At 42.3% G+C, this 16,025-nt stretch overlaps 1 protein-coding gene across 2 annotated transcripts in view; it reads left to right on the top strand.

Annotated features, from left to right (window-relative positions):
- Positions 1 to 11,143, top strand: part of LOC147612193 (Galactose oxidase/kelch repeat superfamily protein) — a 107,115-nt gene extending 95,972 nt beyond the window's left edge. For both annotated transcript variants that reach the window (XM_086784083.1, XM_086784082.1), the window contains 6 exons: positions 9,008 to 9,169; positions 9,416 to 9,544; positions 9,958 to 10,107; positions 10,226 to 10,312; positions 10,424 to 10,492; positions 10,576 to 11,143. In XM_086784083.1, coding sequence (XP_086640209.1) covers positions 9,008 to 9,169; positions 9,416 to 9,544; positions 9,958 to 10,107; positions 10,226 to 10,312; positions 10,424 to 10,492; positions 10,576 to 10,680 — 702 coding nt within the window. In that variant the 3' untranslated portion in view covers positions 10,681 to 11,143. The remainder of the gene's footprint in view (positions 1 to 9,007; positions 9,170 to 9,415; positions 9,545 to 9,957; positions 10,108 to 10,225; positions 10,313 to 10,423; positions 10,493 to 10,575) is intronic.
- The last annotated feature ends 4,882 nt before the right edge of the window (positions 11,144 to 16,025 follow it).

Genomic DNA, 16,025 nt, shown 5'->3' with positions numbered 1-16,025 from the left:
CGCGAAGGAGACGATCAGTGACACGAACGGCATCTCTCCTATCGACTACGAGTAGGTGTAGAATAATGATTGCCGGACTAGGAGCGAAGCTCATTCACCAATACATCCTTGCCTACATCCAAAGGAGTGAAAAATCCTACTCCTGAAAGTTTTGCCACTTTGTCCTCGGAATTGTCCTTGCTCCGAAGCACATGCCGTTGTAGATTCAAGATCTGGAATACTAGGTGCTTAAGGTGCTGACTCCATAGCCTCCATTTTAGCCGCTTGCGTGTCCATGGATGGCTCTATTGGCCGAGGAGAGCTACAACTACACAAAGAAGCAAGCACGTATACAGAGATGGTGATGCATAGAGTTGCAAAATAGTAGATTGCATTGGAATGTGTGGAGCTAAGAAGTCAACACCCATATAATATGAAAATACAACAATAACGAAAAGGTGTCCTTTCACACCATGTGTGCTAGGGGGAAAAACCCGAATCACCGTATGTAATTGCAAGCTTCCTCCCTTGGGATACACTAAAGCAAAATCCAAGGTGCCCTGAAGATAGCGGAAGATCCACTCTTATTGCTTGCCAATGCTTTGTATCTAGGCTGTGCATAAATTTGTTACATTGGGAAACGCCAAACTGAATATCTAAGTGTGTGTTGCATAAGTATATGAGGCAGCCTACTGCTTGGCTTGTAAACACTCATATCAAAATGCTCTCCAACATCATACATACTCAATTTGGGCCTTGGTTCGATTGGAGTAAAGATGGGCTTAGAATCCCGAGACCCAAACTTATGCAACAGCTCCTGAATGTAGTATGATAGTTGTACATATATCCCAACATTTGTCTGCACAAATTGTATGCCCAAATAGTAATGCAACATCCTGAAATCTATCATCTCAAATGAGGTTTTCAATTCAGCTTTGAAGCCTAAAATTTGTTCCTTATCATTCCCAGCTAGCAACATGTCATCCACATATAGAATGAGCATGATCAAAGTGCCATAATCCTCTTTCACATAGAGGGTGCTCTCTGTTGGACGATTCCGAAATTCTTGGCTGGTCAAATAAGTATGTATCTTCTCATACCAAGCTCGGGGAGCTTGTTTGAGACCATAAAGTGCTTTTCGAAGCCTGCATACTTTGTTTTCATGATTAGGCATCTCAAAACCAATGGGCTTATTTATATAAACCACTTCTTGCAAATCCCCATTGAGAAAGCTGATTTAATGTCCAACTGATGCACTTTTCATCCATGATGGGCAGCCAATGTAACAACACACTTGACTCTGGCCATACGAGAAGTAGGTGCGAAAGTCTCATCATAATTAATGCCCTTTTTTGGGCATACCTTGGCCACAAGCGTGGCCTTGTACTTATCAATGGTAAGGTTAGACTTTCTATTTAACTTATACACCCACTTTGTGCGAATTGACTTCTTGCCAGGAGGCAAGTCTACCAAGTCCCATGTGTTGTTTTTGTGGATAGAATGATGAATCCATTTCATTTTGCATGGCTTGCACCCAATGCTCATCATCATGAGCCTCTTCAAATGAATTTGGCTCATTTGCATCACAAAGAGTACTCATGCAAGCAACATCTACATGTTCTCTTGCATTATGTGAACCAACCCATGTCTTGCCACCAAGTGGAGTTGAAAGCTTGCTCTTCTTTAAGTTACGGAGTAGCCAACGAGGCACAAACTCTAGTCTCTTCTGTTGCTGCTCTCTCTTCCTCCATTGCTTCCTCTACATTTTGAGGTGTAATGGACTGATTTATGGGCTGATTTTGAATACCCATATGCTGTCCATTAGGCAAAGTTGATGGTTGATCTATTGTGCCATCGATTCCCAATGGGAGTAGTCCTTCAAACATGTCATGTGGGCCTTTAGGTGGCTGTCCATAAAATTCAGCCAATGGCTAGTCTAAATTTTCAGCAAACACAATATCACTGCAGTCCAAAATCCTTTGTGTGGAAGAATTATAGAGACGGTACCCTTTACTGCCATCACTATAACCCACAAAGATGCACTTAGTAGCTTTGTCATCAAGCTTACCTCACAATTGTAGAGGTACATGTGCATAAGCAATACATCCGAAAACTCTAAAGTGATCAACTTTCGGTTTCTCTCGTGCCAGGCCTCATATGGCGTTATGGTTTTCAATGCTTTGGTAGGGCATCTATCAAAACATGTGTAGCACACATGATTACCTCCATCCAAAATTTGAGGTAAGCCTTTTTCTTTGACCATGCATCTCGCCATTTCCATCAATGACTTGTCAGCAACACCATTTTACTGAGGAGTATGGCATTGTGCATTGATGCTTTATGCCCTTTTCTACCAAAAAAGCTATGAAAGCAATAGACATGTATTCCCTTCCGCGATCTGTAGTAGGGAGGGACTGCACTTTGCAACATGTGTGATTTTTTGCCTATGCCACAATGCTGAAAACATGCAAATACATCAAATTTTTCCTTAAGGGGATATACCCAATAGTCATCGATAAAGGTTACAAAGTATACGTGCTTCCCAATTATGGTGTGCGCATAGGACACGCACATCGCGATGCACAAGCTGTAATTTTAGGACAGTCCTTGTTGATCCATCTTTTGAGAATGCGTTTCTGTGCATTTTATCCAATATGCACCCTTCACATACATGTTTTGGTGGCAACTCTACACGAGACATGTCCTGCACCATTTGATGCCTTGGCAATAGCATCAGACTACCATAATTCACATGCCCAAACCTGGCATGCCACAATTCTACCTCTTGCATGGCAGGTGTTGAGAGTGGAAACCACATGAGCATCATGCTCTCTTGTCAAACCTATCAAGCTGGTATAATCCATGGTACAATGTGATGGATGAATGCATAGTCACTCTCATGGGCTCGGCTGTGCACCTGTGGTTCTCAAAGTTCACTGCATATTCTCTTTTAGCAAAAGAGGAGACTGACATTAAATTCTTCTTAATCCCAGGCACATACAATACATCTAGAAGACATAAGTCTGCGCCATCTGCTATTGTGAGGATCATCTTACCAACTCCCTTGACTATATAAGAAGAATTGTTTGCACATGTTACCGGTTTGCCCTCAGGGGCAGCCATAAGCTTCTTAAACAAATTTCTTTGTGAGGTTATGTGTTTAGGAGCACCAGTGTCAAAGTACCATGTGTCAAGTCTTTCATTGACACTGAGAGACATATGCGCTAATGATGCATCATAACTGCAAACAAGAAACGTCCACTCATCCTGCACAAGATTTACTGACGCATCATCTTTCACTGCAGGTGATGAAGAAGAATCTGCGGCCATGCCGCTTTCCTTTTTCTTTTCACAAGTCTTTCATTGACATTGAGAGACATATGCTCTAATGATGCATCATAACTGCAAACGAGAAACATCCACTCATCTTACACAAGATTTATTGACACATCATCTTTCACTGCAGGTGATGAAGAAGAATCTACGGCCATACCACTTTCCTGTTTCTTTTCCTTTCCAAGCCACTTTCAGCACTCACTTACGTAGTGACCCGGATTTTTACAATAGTGACACTTGCCCTTTTTCTTGGGTTTGCATGCATCATTCTTAGCCTTTTGTGAAGGCTGTCCTAAATAAGCCCTTGGCTAAAATTTCTTTTGGCTTTTTGTTTGTCCTTGCCTTGGGCAACAAAAGCCCCATCACTGCCACGCATGACGGAAGATGTGTTTTTCCGATTCTACTCCTCCTGTGGCAACAAACCAACCAGCCCTTCAAACAAGATTGGTTCTCTATTTCCCCACATAGATAGAGTGAGTGATGTGTGGAAATTCAGGAAAGTCTCTGGTAGCAATGATAGTGTCGTTGAGACCAACTCCTTTTTAGGAATAACCTCATCAATGTTAAGAAACTTCTTGCAAAGATCTTGGATCTTCGTAAGATGATTAGCCATGCTGTCCCCATCTTCCATGGACACATTTTTCAACTCCCGTTTATTGGCCTCATTCTTAGCATGGTACATGGTTTCCAATACATCTCAAGTTTGTTGTGAGGTCCTCCAAGACCTGATATGCGGTATAATTGATCGCTTTATTGAATCTAAGCCATCACTTGGGCATCACGAGTATCCCATCTCTTCTGCTCCTGTGTGGGAGGAGTAGGTGCTGCAGCTTGCTGAGCACGGCCAGGTGTGTTAGGTGCTATGTCTGTAGAGCGTACATCATCACCTGATACGTAACCCCATAAACCTTTGGCCACAAGAAGGTTTCGGACCATGAAACTCCACAGGGAGTAATTACTTCCATTGAGTTTGTCCTCTCGCGACAAAACGCCGAATACATCAATTGCATTCCCAACCATAACGCTAAAATCTCTGCTAAGAGATATGCAAACACTTGCAACGAAGTGTGCTGTAAAAAACACCTGCAGCCAAAATCCCGACGCATTGGAGTGCTATGTGAGGCAATCACAAGTTCCTGAGCAAACTTTTTGCCCCAAAGACAAGGTTGCAATAAGTGTTTGGAGTGTCTTGACGACACTTCCAATGCAAATCCCTGCACATGCATTGCACAAATATCCAAACAATTCTTGTAGAATGAAAAGCCCCAAATTTTTGTGCACCAATGGGCTCAATTTTGTGCCAATCGCACATAAATCACAAAAGCCCTAAAATTATGTGTACCCTATAGCTTCAATTGTGCAATTAAGCACAAATTTCAGAAAAGCCCCAAATTTTACTCAATCCTGCACTTGGAATTTTGCATTGAAGTGTTGAAGCCTGCACCTAGAATTTTGCACTAAAGCATGCAATTCACAAAAGCCCAAAAAACGAAAATCCAAAAAAATACCTCTGAGATGTTGGAGAGGGGATTGGGGAGCCCGACTGTCACAACAGAGAAGTAGTGATGGGAAAGGTGCAGGCGTGAAGCCAAACAGAGAGGCAACACCAACACCCACTCGAGAAGGTAGCGTAGAAGGCAAGGAAGTGATGGGGGCCCTCAGACTGCAGCAACTGATAGAAGGCGAACCAGCTGGAGAGACTGGAAAGACAGTTCGCGCGAGAAGGTACGTCAGCAAGGGACTCCAGAGGGTCCGCGAATGGACGACAAATGTGTTGGCAGGGTATTGAGCAGTGCCACCACGCAATTTCTTGCCTCCCCTCCTCCCCCAAAATGGGTTGAGCGGAGTGGTGGCGGGTGTCAGCCGGCGGCGTGAGTGCGGGAGTCTCCACCACCACCACCACCGGCCACTTTGCCACGAGACTGATGGACGCGTGATTATGACGGGGCGGAAGAAACAGTTTCGGGCAAGAGCCTCCTGTGCACTTTGGTGAGGTCTGTCGCTAGCGCCCCGTAGCTCAGTCAGCTCAGTCGCTTGCACAACTACGGACCCATCACTTGCGCAACTTGCAGGTTTGTCGCTTGCACTCTGTATGTTGCTCCACTGTTAGGTAATCAGCACTGGTTGGCAAACCAGAGCTCAGACGAGCAATGTGACAACACATGTTAGGAGACAGGTGGTGAGGGCAGGGCTCTGATACCACTGTTGGCCCGGGAGAGCTACAGCTACACACAGAAGCAAGCATGTACACAGAGATAAGGAAGCAGAATAAACTCCAATTTATTCACTTTCCCTAAACCCAAACTTGTGCACTCTTGGAATCTAAGTGCTCTACCCTATCTAAGTAATCAATGCACACAGGTGCTAGAAAAGGAAAAAACATTTGCAAGTTTCTTAGGCTCTGATAAAAACTGTAGAACACTTGTGCCTATGTGCTAGTGCGCGATGAGGTAAGGGTTTGGTGGGGTAGGGAAGCTCAATATACTCCAATTAACCCAGGTGCAATGCAGAGAATCCACAAACCCGTGTACGCTTGGAATCTAAGTGCTCTACCCTATCCAAGCAGTTATTGCACATGGGTGCTAGAAAAAAAAGATTTTGTAGGGTTCCTAGGCTCTGATACTAAGTGTAGAACACTTGTGCCTATGTGCTAGGGTTTTCTAGAGATAGAAAGAAGAGTGCAGCTGAATCACACATACAACTCACACACGAGTCCTAAACTACTGCCTCGTGAAGCAATACAACTGAAATTCAAGTACAAGGTGTGGTTGTGAGAATGAAAACGTCAAATTACAACCCTATGACCTACTGGACACTCCTAGCTACCTATGGAGAAATGCTCTGTGAAGTCCAACACTAAGGAAAGCATATGAATGTGACGATTTGGCTACCAACGTATATATATATGCACCAATGCTCTTAGTCGGCCAGTAGTATTGGTGTCGGCCACCTGTACTCGACCGCTACATCATTAGTGTCACGTGCCAGTGCCACATGTCGTATGTGTTGTCCAACTTTGCTTGTCAACTGCTATCTGATGTTGGGTTGTGCCCTGCATACTTGTAGGTGTGTCACAACATCAAAACTGCCTTCTTAAACGGTGATTTGCATAAGGAGATCTATGTATTTCAACCTCATGTTTTTGTTCAAAAGGGTCAGAAAGGCGAAGTGTGCAAGTTATGGAAAGCTTTGTATGGCTTAAGCAGGCTCCTAGAGCACAGTACGAGAAGATACATGCATACTTGGTTGCACATGGGTTTTGTAACAATCCAACTGAGGGAACCCTCTATGTCAAGAAGCTGGTCATCGTTTTATACGTTGATGACATGCTCCTCACAAGCCACGATGTGAAGATTTCAGCCTTCAAGACTGAATTACAAGCTTCTTTTGAGATGTCAGATTTGGGCACATTGCATTACTATTTTGGCATTCAGTTCCCATAGCTTGATGATGGGATTGTCATGATGTAGTCAAAGTATATACGAAGATTGTTGAAAAGATTTAGTCTTGAGGATTGTAAGCTTATGGCTACACCAATTGAGATCGGTGTCAGGCTCAGCGTTCAAAATTCTGGAGAGCTTTGATCAGACATTACATCAGCAGGTTGTTGGATGCTTGATTTATCTATGCAACACATGGCCGAACATTCAATATGGGGTGTCTGAGTTGAGTAGATTCATGCATTGCCGAGGTACTAGGCATTGGTAAGCTGTAAGCGGGTTTTCCGTTACTTATAGGGCACTTGGTTCCTTGGATTATTCTATCCAGGGGGTGAGTCACAGCTGTATGCCTTTAGTGATTCGGAGGCAGAATAGAGTGTATCATGGCTTAGCAAGAAAAGCCAACAATGGCCACCTCTAGCTGTGTGAAGTTGAGTACAAGGTAGCATTTACAATGACCATTGAGTGTGTATAGCTCAATGCCTTTTGGTATATCTTAGTGTTGGTGGACAGCATGTTGTTGGACAACAGTCCTCCACTCCTATCTACACTGAAAGTGCATTGGTAGGTGCGAGAAACCCAATGTTTCATGCTTGCACAAAGCACATTGAGGTGCATTACCATTTTGTCAAGAAGAGGCTCCATGCAAGAGAGATCAGCTTGGTGTATGTCTCTAGAGACACATGACAATGTGGCAGATTTATTCACAAAGGCCCTCGTGAAAAGCTCGAAGCTTTCCGCAAAGCTTTAAGCTTGTTGCCTTTCGGGGATTGATCAACCATCTCCCTGTACATGTTGACTTTTTCCTTGACTAGGAGGTTTTTTGCCTCGTGCACAGGAGCATACTCCATCTCACTTTTGGGAGTGTGTGTGTGAAATGACTTTTGTACTTTAGGTCACTCTCACTTATCATTTTGTACTAGCATTGTGGTACACTCAATCAACATAGGGTATTGTGCTGCCTCCTTGCTCATGACTGCTTCATTGTGTGTGTGTGGTGCATTGCTGCAAACTCTAACCCTAATCCCAACAGGTTATTGATGGCTGTGTTTTCCTTGAGGTTCAAACCAATACGTAAACCTCAAACAAGCCCTAGTATGGGAGGTGGCAGAAAAAACAAGGAACACTGAGATGAACTTGGATGTGCTGATCAGGACTGAATAGTGGCTGGAAACTCATGAATTTTGTCAAAAATCGCTAGCATGCACCGAGATTACATGATAATAATGGTGCCTAGTTGCTTTTTCTTGGCCACATGCATACCCACACTCAGGTGACCCTCGCTCCCCCAAATCTGGAGCCCAAAAGCTTGGCAATCAGCCCAAAAAGCAACATGCCACAAAACTAGCCAGAGTCGCCCAAATTAACGACAATACCCATGCCAATCTGGGTGTCCACTCGCTGCCCTGATCTGCTCTGCTTTTCTGAGCCAAAAATAGTCCTGGATGATGTGCCCATGTCTGCGCAGGCTTTTGCACCCAATCCTACACCTAGCAAATGGCTTAACTCACCTCCTAGAACCCTTGACAGACCACCTAAACTTAAATTTACGCATCAAAAGGCACAAATTCATATCCTGTAGAAGCTTTTGGTGGAGATCTCTATGCATACATAGAAAAGCAAGCGACAAAAAGCAATTCCCGAATCAGGAAAAAAAAACATTCCTCCAGAGCTCCTTATTAACAGGTCTGGATCTAATACCAATGTAAAGACCACATCCTGTGAAACCACATGGCCATAGAGCCCATCAGGAGCTGGAGGTCTAGAGGCGTCTAGAGTCGACAGTAAGACCCCGTGTCCCATACCACCAAGACATGCCCCTTGAGGTCTAGGGACAATAGTAAGCCCTAGTTGTCTCTACAGGCATCTAGAGACAACATCTAGAGACTTGTATAGCCACTATATAAACCAAGTGCTATAATTAGCCTAATGCCTCTATTAACCACCAAACCTCCCCTTTAGATGCCTCAACCTTGCCCATAGGCTCAGGTTAGACCTGTTAAAACCAGCCCCCAGCTTATGTAACACAACTCCACATCCCTATCCATATGCAGTCTTCAGTACCCCATTTTATTGCTTCTTGCATTTCACACATGTGCCCTTTTTAGCTTTGATATACCAGCCAAGTTTTCAAAATGCATCCTCTTTATTACTCCCAGATTTGAAATGTTCATGTAGATTTATGCCAAATACCATGCAGTTGGATTGGCTTTTAAAACAGCTACACTAACCCTTGCTGTCTTATGTGCCAGGTTGTGAAACCATGTGGCCGCATCAATGCGTGCATGGTTGTGGGAAGGGACACTCTGTACTTGTATGGTGGTCTTATGGAAGTTGGGGATAGGGAGGTTACATTGGATGATCTTTATACACTTGATCTGAATAAGCTTGATGAGTGGAGATGCTTGATTGAGGTACAATGCCCTTTGTTTTTTGGCATGCTGACAATAGAAGAATTAGCTCTTAGAAGGTTTTACCAGGCACCTGTAGCCTGTCTCTACCCCAGGCTGCCTGTTTTCATGTCTATCACCCAAACATAATTTCTTATGTCATATTCCATATTGAACATAATGGGTTCTTACTTTCATGTTTTCATTTTTTGGTACACGATAGTGATTTGAATGTAAGGTGTTGGTTATCACTTTAAGTTAATTTTGCAGGCATCAAAGAGTGAGTGGATTGAACGCAGTGAGGAAGACGACGACGATGAGGAAACGGATTCGGAAAGCGGTGTGGACACTGATGGTGAAAAAAGTGAGGATGAAGCGGATGATGAATCTGAAAACCAGGTCTGTTAATGGATCTTCCTTAATCTGTCTTCCGTTATCTGACTGGCTGCTGCTTCTTCTTGTTTACTTCATGGTGTTCTTCTAATTAGCTTGTCCAGTCTTAAGCATGCCTCATAATGTTCTCATGAACACATCTATTTCAGTGAAGATTTGGTTGCGCACACAGGCACAAGCGTGCACAGTACATATGTACCTATGCTGCATGTATGCAATTTGTATCTATATATCTTTATATATGTTTGCAGATATAGATATATGATGTTATCTATATCTATCTGCACACGCACATGCAGGAGCTCACACACGTGCACGTATGTATGTACGTATGTTAGTCATGAGTGGTGCCGTGAGATTTGTCAGGGTAAAGCACATCATTGCTTGCTTCAAATTTTGAGCATCACGGTTTTGTGCAGGATGGAAAATCAACAGTGCTTTCAGCAGCACAAGAGACAGCGGCTCTTCTTAGAGGAGAAGGCAAGAAAATGCTGCGAAAAGAAAGGAAAATAAAAATAGAAAACTTGCGATCTGCATTGGGACTAGCAGATCTGCAGCGCACTCCAAAGGTTTGCCGTTGATTCAGGTCTATCAATGACATGCCTTAATAGATCTGTGAAAGAGCTTCATTCCAGAGATGTTCTTGTATGGTGAATGCAAGCTAATGCTCATTTTTGTACACAACAGCCAGGTGAAACTTTGAAGGATTTTTTTGAACGCACAAATATGTATTGGCAAATGGCGGCTTACGAACATACACAGCACACAGGGAAGGTACTGCAAGAAAGACAACAGCACTTGGGTTGAATGAGTCTTGTTTTTGCATGTGAGGTTCTTTGAAGTGTGCACATGGACTAGGGCTTATGCTATGGTGGGTGCTGTTAGGAACTCCGCAAGGATGGGTTTGACCTCGCCGAAGGGCGTTACAGAGAATTAAAGCCAGTTCTGGATGAGGTGATTATGGTGCATTTGTTTCTGAAACTCCCATTTTTCATTCTTAATGCAGCTGCTAACTGTTTTCTGTTATTGTGGGATAGCTTGCTAAGCTAGAAGCCGAGCAAAAGGAGGAGGAGGAAGAGGATGGCCACACCTTGAAGTCTAAGAAGGCGAAAGAGAAAGCCAGGCATTCAAACCACCACTGATGATTGAAACACTTTTCTGCACCTTTGAGGAATATCCACTCACCTGAAATCACAATCCTCAAAAGAATCATCCATTTCCATTGTTGCCACCTTGCACCATTGTATAGCAATGATGTTACATTTTAGGTCATGTTTGATGTGGCCTCACTCATTTTGAGCTGCTTATCTGAAAAGAGAAGAAAGCGGAAACAAGGGAAATAAGACAAATGGAACTTCCTGAGTTTTAAGTTATCTTGATCTGAATCTCTTTGTAGTAAGACAGATTTAGATCTGGTCGGTGTGGTAGGATGAATAAAGCTCCCTACTGACCTCGAGGGTTTTTGACATGTTATCTTATTCAAAAGACTATTGCTGTCCTTCCTCATCACCTTCTCTCAAGGGTGATGTGGAGAGGATTCAGATTGATTTAAGCTAACATTAACCTTGTGGAGAAACAAGGAATGCGACCCTGCAATCTCTTTCTTCGATGTCTTCAACTCTCTCTCTCTCTCTCTCTCTCTCTCTCTCTCTCTCTCGTAGACATTAATATAACTCTCTCTCTCTCTAATTATACTTGCTGGAGCTTTGTAGACATAGAGAGGGTCTCTTGAGAGGGAGGGGATCAGAGAGGGAGAGGATCAGAGAGGGAGAGACACCTACAGAGGCAGATTACAGACTTCTTTCGACCAGAGATTGAGCAGTCAAGCCAGCAAGCATTGCAGCTAGCCCCAGAGTATAGCCGCACTAGAGGTACACTGATTGATCGGGCTATAGAGCTGGGGCGGTCTAGGCGCCCCAAGATGAGAGGCCCATCTCGACACCGGCGGAGACTACAACAGAGGATCAGGACCATACTAGCACGGCATGGGAGACGTCCAGTCTGGAGGACATTGAGGATATCCGCCATCGATCGATGAGAGACATCTTTGGATAGTGATGTGTATGATGCTTACCTTTGTTGCTGGAGTTTTCCTCCTTGATGTTATCCATTAGGAGCTCCTAGTACCGTACTTTTCTTCATAGTTGTTTCAGTTTCAGTTAGTTGTTTAGTTGTTTTTGGCTTTTCTTACACAGACATTGTATCAGATCCACCAATTGTTGTAACCTTTTTGGTCTCATAGGTCATTTTGGCCTTCTGAAGACGTTAATATATCATTTCATTTCATCATTTCTCTCTCTCTCTCTCTCTCTCTCTCTCTCTCTCTCTCGTTCGGCTCGCTTTCAGGAACTATCTTATACCAAATGTCGGCTATTAGATACTTTGGTTCACGATTGTTATTGCTCACTTCGGCCTCTCCTAGAAACACATTCACAAGAGATTACCTTAGCAAGCTACAACCGTTCGTGGGAATCTTTCAAATGGTTGAGCTCATAACCCTGGAGGTCTCCAAGCTCCCCATCTCCTTGGGGAGTAGTTTCTATCATGGTCTCCCACGAGCGTTGTCATACTGTCGCGTTGGATTACTAGTTCTCGTCCTGCCTCTCACCTCACACCACTCATACAAGCTAAGTAACATGCATTAGAGAAGATTAGAGAGGATTAACACAAGAGCAAGACGCGATCCCAAAATGGGAGAGCCTGTTGGACTATGAGAGAAAGTGACTTATACATAAGGCCATGTTCACACACCTAACTTGCGGTCAACCGGACATCCAAAGCTTGTAACTATTGCTTGTGCAATGCTTAATCTCATATTACATGTGTAAAGTACTTCATAAGGAATCCATTCTAGCTTGTTGCCACACGCACTTTCGACATAAGTGTTTCGTCATACCATCTTTAGGTGTCTGACCAAGTTATAGATTTGGATACTGTTACTTCATAAAGTGATTATACATGCTTTTGGTGTCACCATCTTTGCTATCTGATGTAGAATTATAGTAGTAACTCTTGTTAAACCCAAAATGCGTTAATATTCTCTTTTATATTGTCGATTGCGTCCTCCTGATCAAGTGGAAGACTGTGTTGGGAGAGAATTGAGACGATGTTTGGTTGATGCTTATGATGTGCATGAACATTCAATGGTCATTGTTTCTCTAGAAGAAATGGAGCTAGTTAGTAAATAATGAAGTTAGTAAGCAAGGTGGGGATTTTTGTAAGTGATTGTTTCTTTTCTCTTTCTTTTTTGCAAATACAAGCAAGTTTATATTCATTATTCAAGTTAGCAATGATTTGAAAGCTTGTTAGCAATGGAGGAGAAGAGATGGGAGGTCCAGAGGAATGTAAACACAATCGTCAGAACAAAAGTGAATCTTAGTTCCCAATTTGAAACAAGACTACTCTCATAGTAAGTCACTGCTAGAATGATTCACTTATGCAAAAGAAGCTGTGATCAATACAAAAAGTGCCATTCTTGAGCATTTTTTCTAACATGAAAAGAGTGACCTTTATCATTTCCTTGACTCTTGCGAAATACTAAGCATGATTTATGATCCTTTTTTATTGACTTTTTTGCACTTAAAAAACATAAGATACGACACATCTATTTGAGGAAACTCGCGCGTGAACATTCCTACTTGTTTTTTTCATCTTGCCTTTCATGGGTGTCAGGGTCCTTCCTTATGCTTGCTACTAAGCTTCAAGCTCTGGTAGTGACTCCCAAAGTGGGTTGGTAAATATTTTGAATTGTGTCATTGAGCATTTAACCGATTCTGCTGTCTGGAGTAATTATTGAAGTTAAAGCTTTAAGTGGTAGCTCTTTTGATATTGATGCATTTGATGATATGACTTTTTGCATTCCCGTATATCTCATAGTGCGAGTAGGTTCTTGTGGGGCTTCTTCGTTTTTGGGAGAGGGTTCTTGTGGTCTGTTTGTTGTTACTTTGGTCGCCACACCATTTATGATGTGTGTACTTTTTACTGGCATAGATGGTGGTGGTGAGGTTATTCTTTCTTTCATGGCTTTGGGGACCTAGATGATGGAATTACCATCATAGAAATGAGTAGGCGTTTAGGTACCATTTTTTATGAATCTTTCGATGAGGGGATTGGTGCCTTCATTGGTGAGGTTGCTTCCTTTGTGTAGGTTGAGGGGGTATTTTAGATCTCTTTGGGATCCACATCTTCATTACCTTCATAGAATCCCCGTGCTTGCAATAATTGTTTGGAAATGCATAACTGATGAATTGGAAGAAGATGTTATCGCGGTCTTTAGGTTTTTTGTTGCAGAACAAGTTGACAAGTAGCGTCACTTGGGTTGGCAAGGTAGCCAAATCGGATTGCCACCCTTATAGTAGTCTTGAGTTGCTAATAACTGCTTTTCTACCCACCTTTTAATACCATGAAGATATCTTGATATTGACTTGTTTGGTGAATATATCTTCTTTTGTGGAAATGAAGATGGGGTACCTTTTTTAGCATTATCCTGCAAAGGAGCAGTGATATTTTTTGGTTTGGGAAGCATCAATAATGAGGCTTGAATCCACATAATAGGGGTTATTGATGGTGAGGTCACTTGGATGGATTTGACACTTCATTATAGAAAACTTCCGATGTAGAGAATAGGTTTGTATTATCAATGGCAATCATTAGAGGCTATTTTCTCGAGCAAAGAGTTTATTAATATTAAATATTGTGGAGGTTTACCCTTGCAAGAGTAAGATTCCATTTGTGAAGGTGGTGTTGACAGAGTATAAGAATCCAAAGTGAGGGTTACCCTTGCCAAAGTAAGGTCCAAGCTGTGATGGTGCCAACAGGGTATAAGAATCCAAAATGGCAAATGAGAGGTAGAAGCCTTTTCTTTTGATGGGGTGACAATGGAGAGAAAGGAACGGAGGTTTTGTTGAGAAAGGCTTTTAATGGAAAGGCAGGTTTTCAGGCTGAGAAGCTTTTTGGGAGGAGCCTTATAGCCTTTTACATACATCACACAAATCCGTCAATGTCAGATTCTCTCCGTCTCACAAATTAATATCACCATATCTGTGTTATGGATCTTCAAGGTGATTGTATTACTCTTGAAGCATGCTTTCGCATTAGTAATAATAATCCATTCCTATCCAAGAACTAAGTGTGCTTTCAACACAAAACCACAAAGAACTTAGTTGTGGGGTAGATTGCATTAGATTGTATGTTTAGAGTATCCCAAACATGGCATATTCATGTTTTCTATGAAAGGGATCCACTCATGAAGTTGAGGTTGTAGTGGAGGTCGACCTACTAACTTCCATAGTTTATGAGATTATGTTCACACCATGGAAAAAGTTGGGCTTGAATGTGTGTATAGTTCCAAACACTTTAAATCCTACGTCAAATCTTGGAAGATTTGGAATAGGACCAAGTTTAGGTATTGGGGTTTCAAGTTCCATGGGTTTAGGTGGTGAAGGTTCTCTTTTTGGCAAACGACTTCTCTTCTCGTAAAAGCGTTGTGAATGTGTTCACTGGGTGTTCTAAGATGATCGTTTGAATTGATTTGTCAATTGACTATTGAGAACTAAACTTCCAAAAGCCACCTAAGATGATTTCATCAAGGTCTTCAAGAGTAACCTGGAATGCCCATTCTATGTCAACAACCTCAAGGAGAATATTGAAATAACCCTATATTTCCATGTATTCCCCATTGGTATCTATCACATCAATGTGTTTAGGGGTGATTGCAGGCTATCCCAAGGATACCCAAGTTTCCCTAGATACGATATTGTGGCTAGCCTTAGGACCAAGTAATGCTCGTTTTTGTTCAACAATATTTCGCAAAGGAAAATCTAACCAAACTTTGATAGGTTTCTCAAAAGGAATCATGGATTGTCATTTCCCACAAAAAGCATCTATCCTTGGGGAGTTATGAACATGATCGATAGCACATCAATCACACATGGGTTATGTGGTATCAAGAACTGCAGGTGCATTCCATCCTAGGCAACCGACAACCTTGTGCAGTCATTGAGAATAAAAGCATTGAATTGTTTTTCTAGCTGCTTCCTTAGTAGCTTCTACCCCTTGTTTTGGTTCTGTTTGGGTCATGGAAACTAAATTTGTATATGGGGCTCCTTGGTTTTGAAATTGGAATGCCTTGCAACAATGACAACAATATTAAAAGATTGGCATAGGATACATGCAATGTGAATTGGGATGATGGTGTCTGCAATGTGAACAATGCATTAGGTCTACACGAGAAAGGGGTTGTAAATGATTGCTAATAATTTCGATCACCCCCTTTCTTTTAGTGACTTCCAAATTTTTCAAGCAAGGCATTATAGAATTTAGCTATGGGTAATGAACTTTTTCATTCCTTGCTTGTGAGGTGATTTTATGGTTTGTCTAATTATTTTGAAGATCTAGGAATGAGACTTGATATTGTTTGAGCCAATTTTGTGGGCATGAGAAACTAGAGTTTTTCACAGCGTGAATATATATGTTCATTGGTTTTTCA

This window comes from Cibotium barometz, chromosome 46 (assembly GCF_041138505.1).
Source record: "Cibotium barometz isolate CiBa-2024 chromosome 46, ASM4113850v1, whole genome shotgun sequence".
In the NCBI taxonomy this organism is placed as follows: domain Eukaryota; kingdom Viridiplantae; phylum Streptophyta; class Polypodiopsida; order Cyatheales; family Cibotiaceae; genus Cibotium; species Cibotium barometz.
The sequence above is the reverse complement of the archived record's forward strand: the minus strand, read 5'-3'. Positions and strand labels throughout refer to the sequence as shown.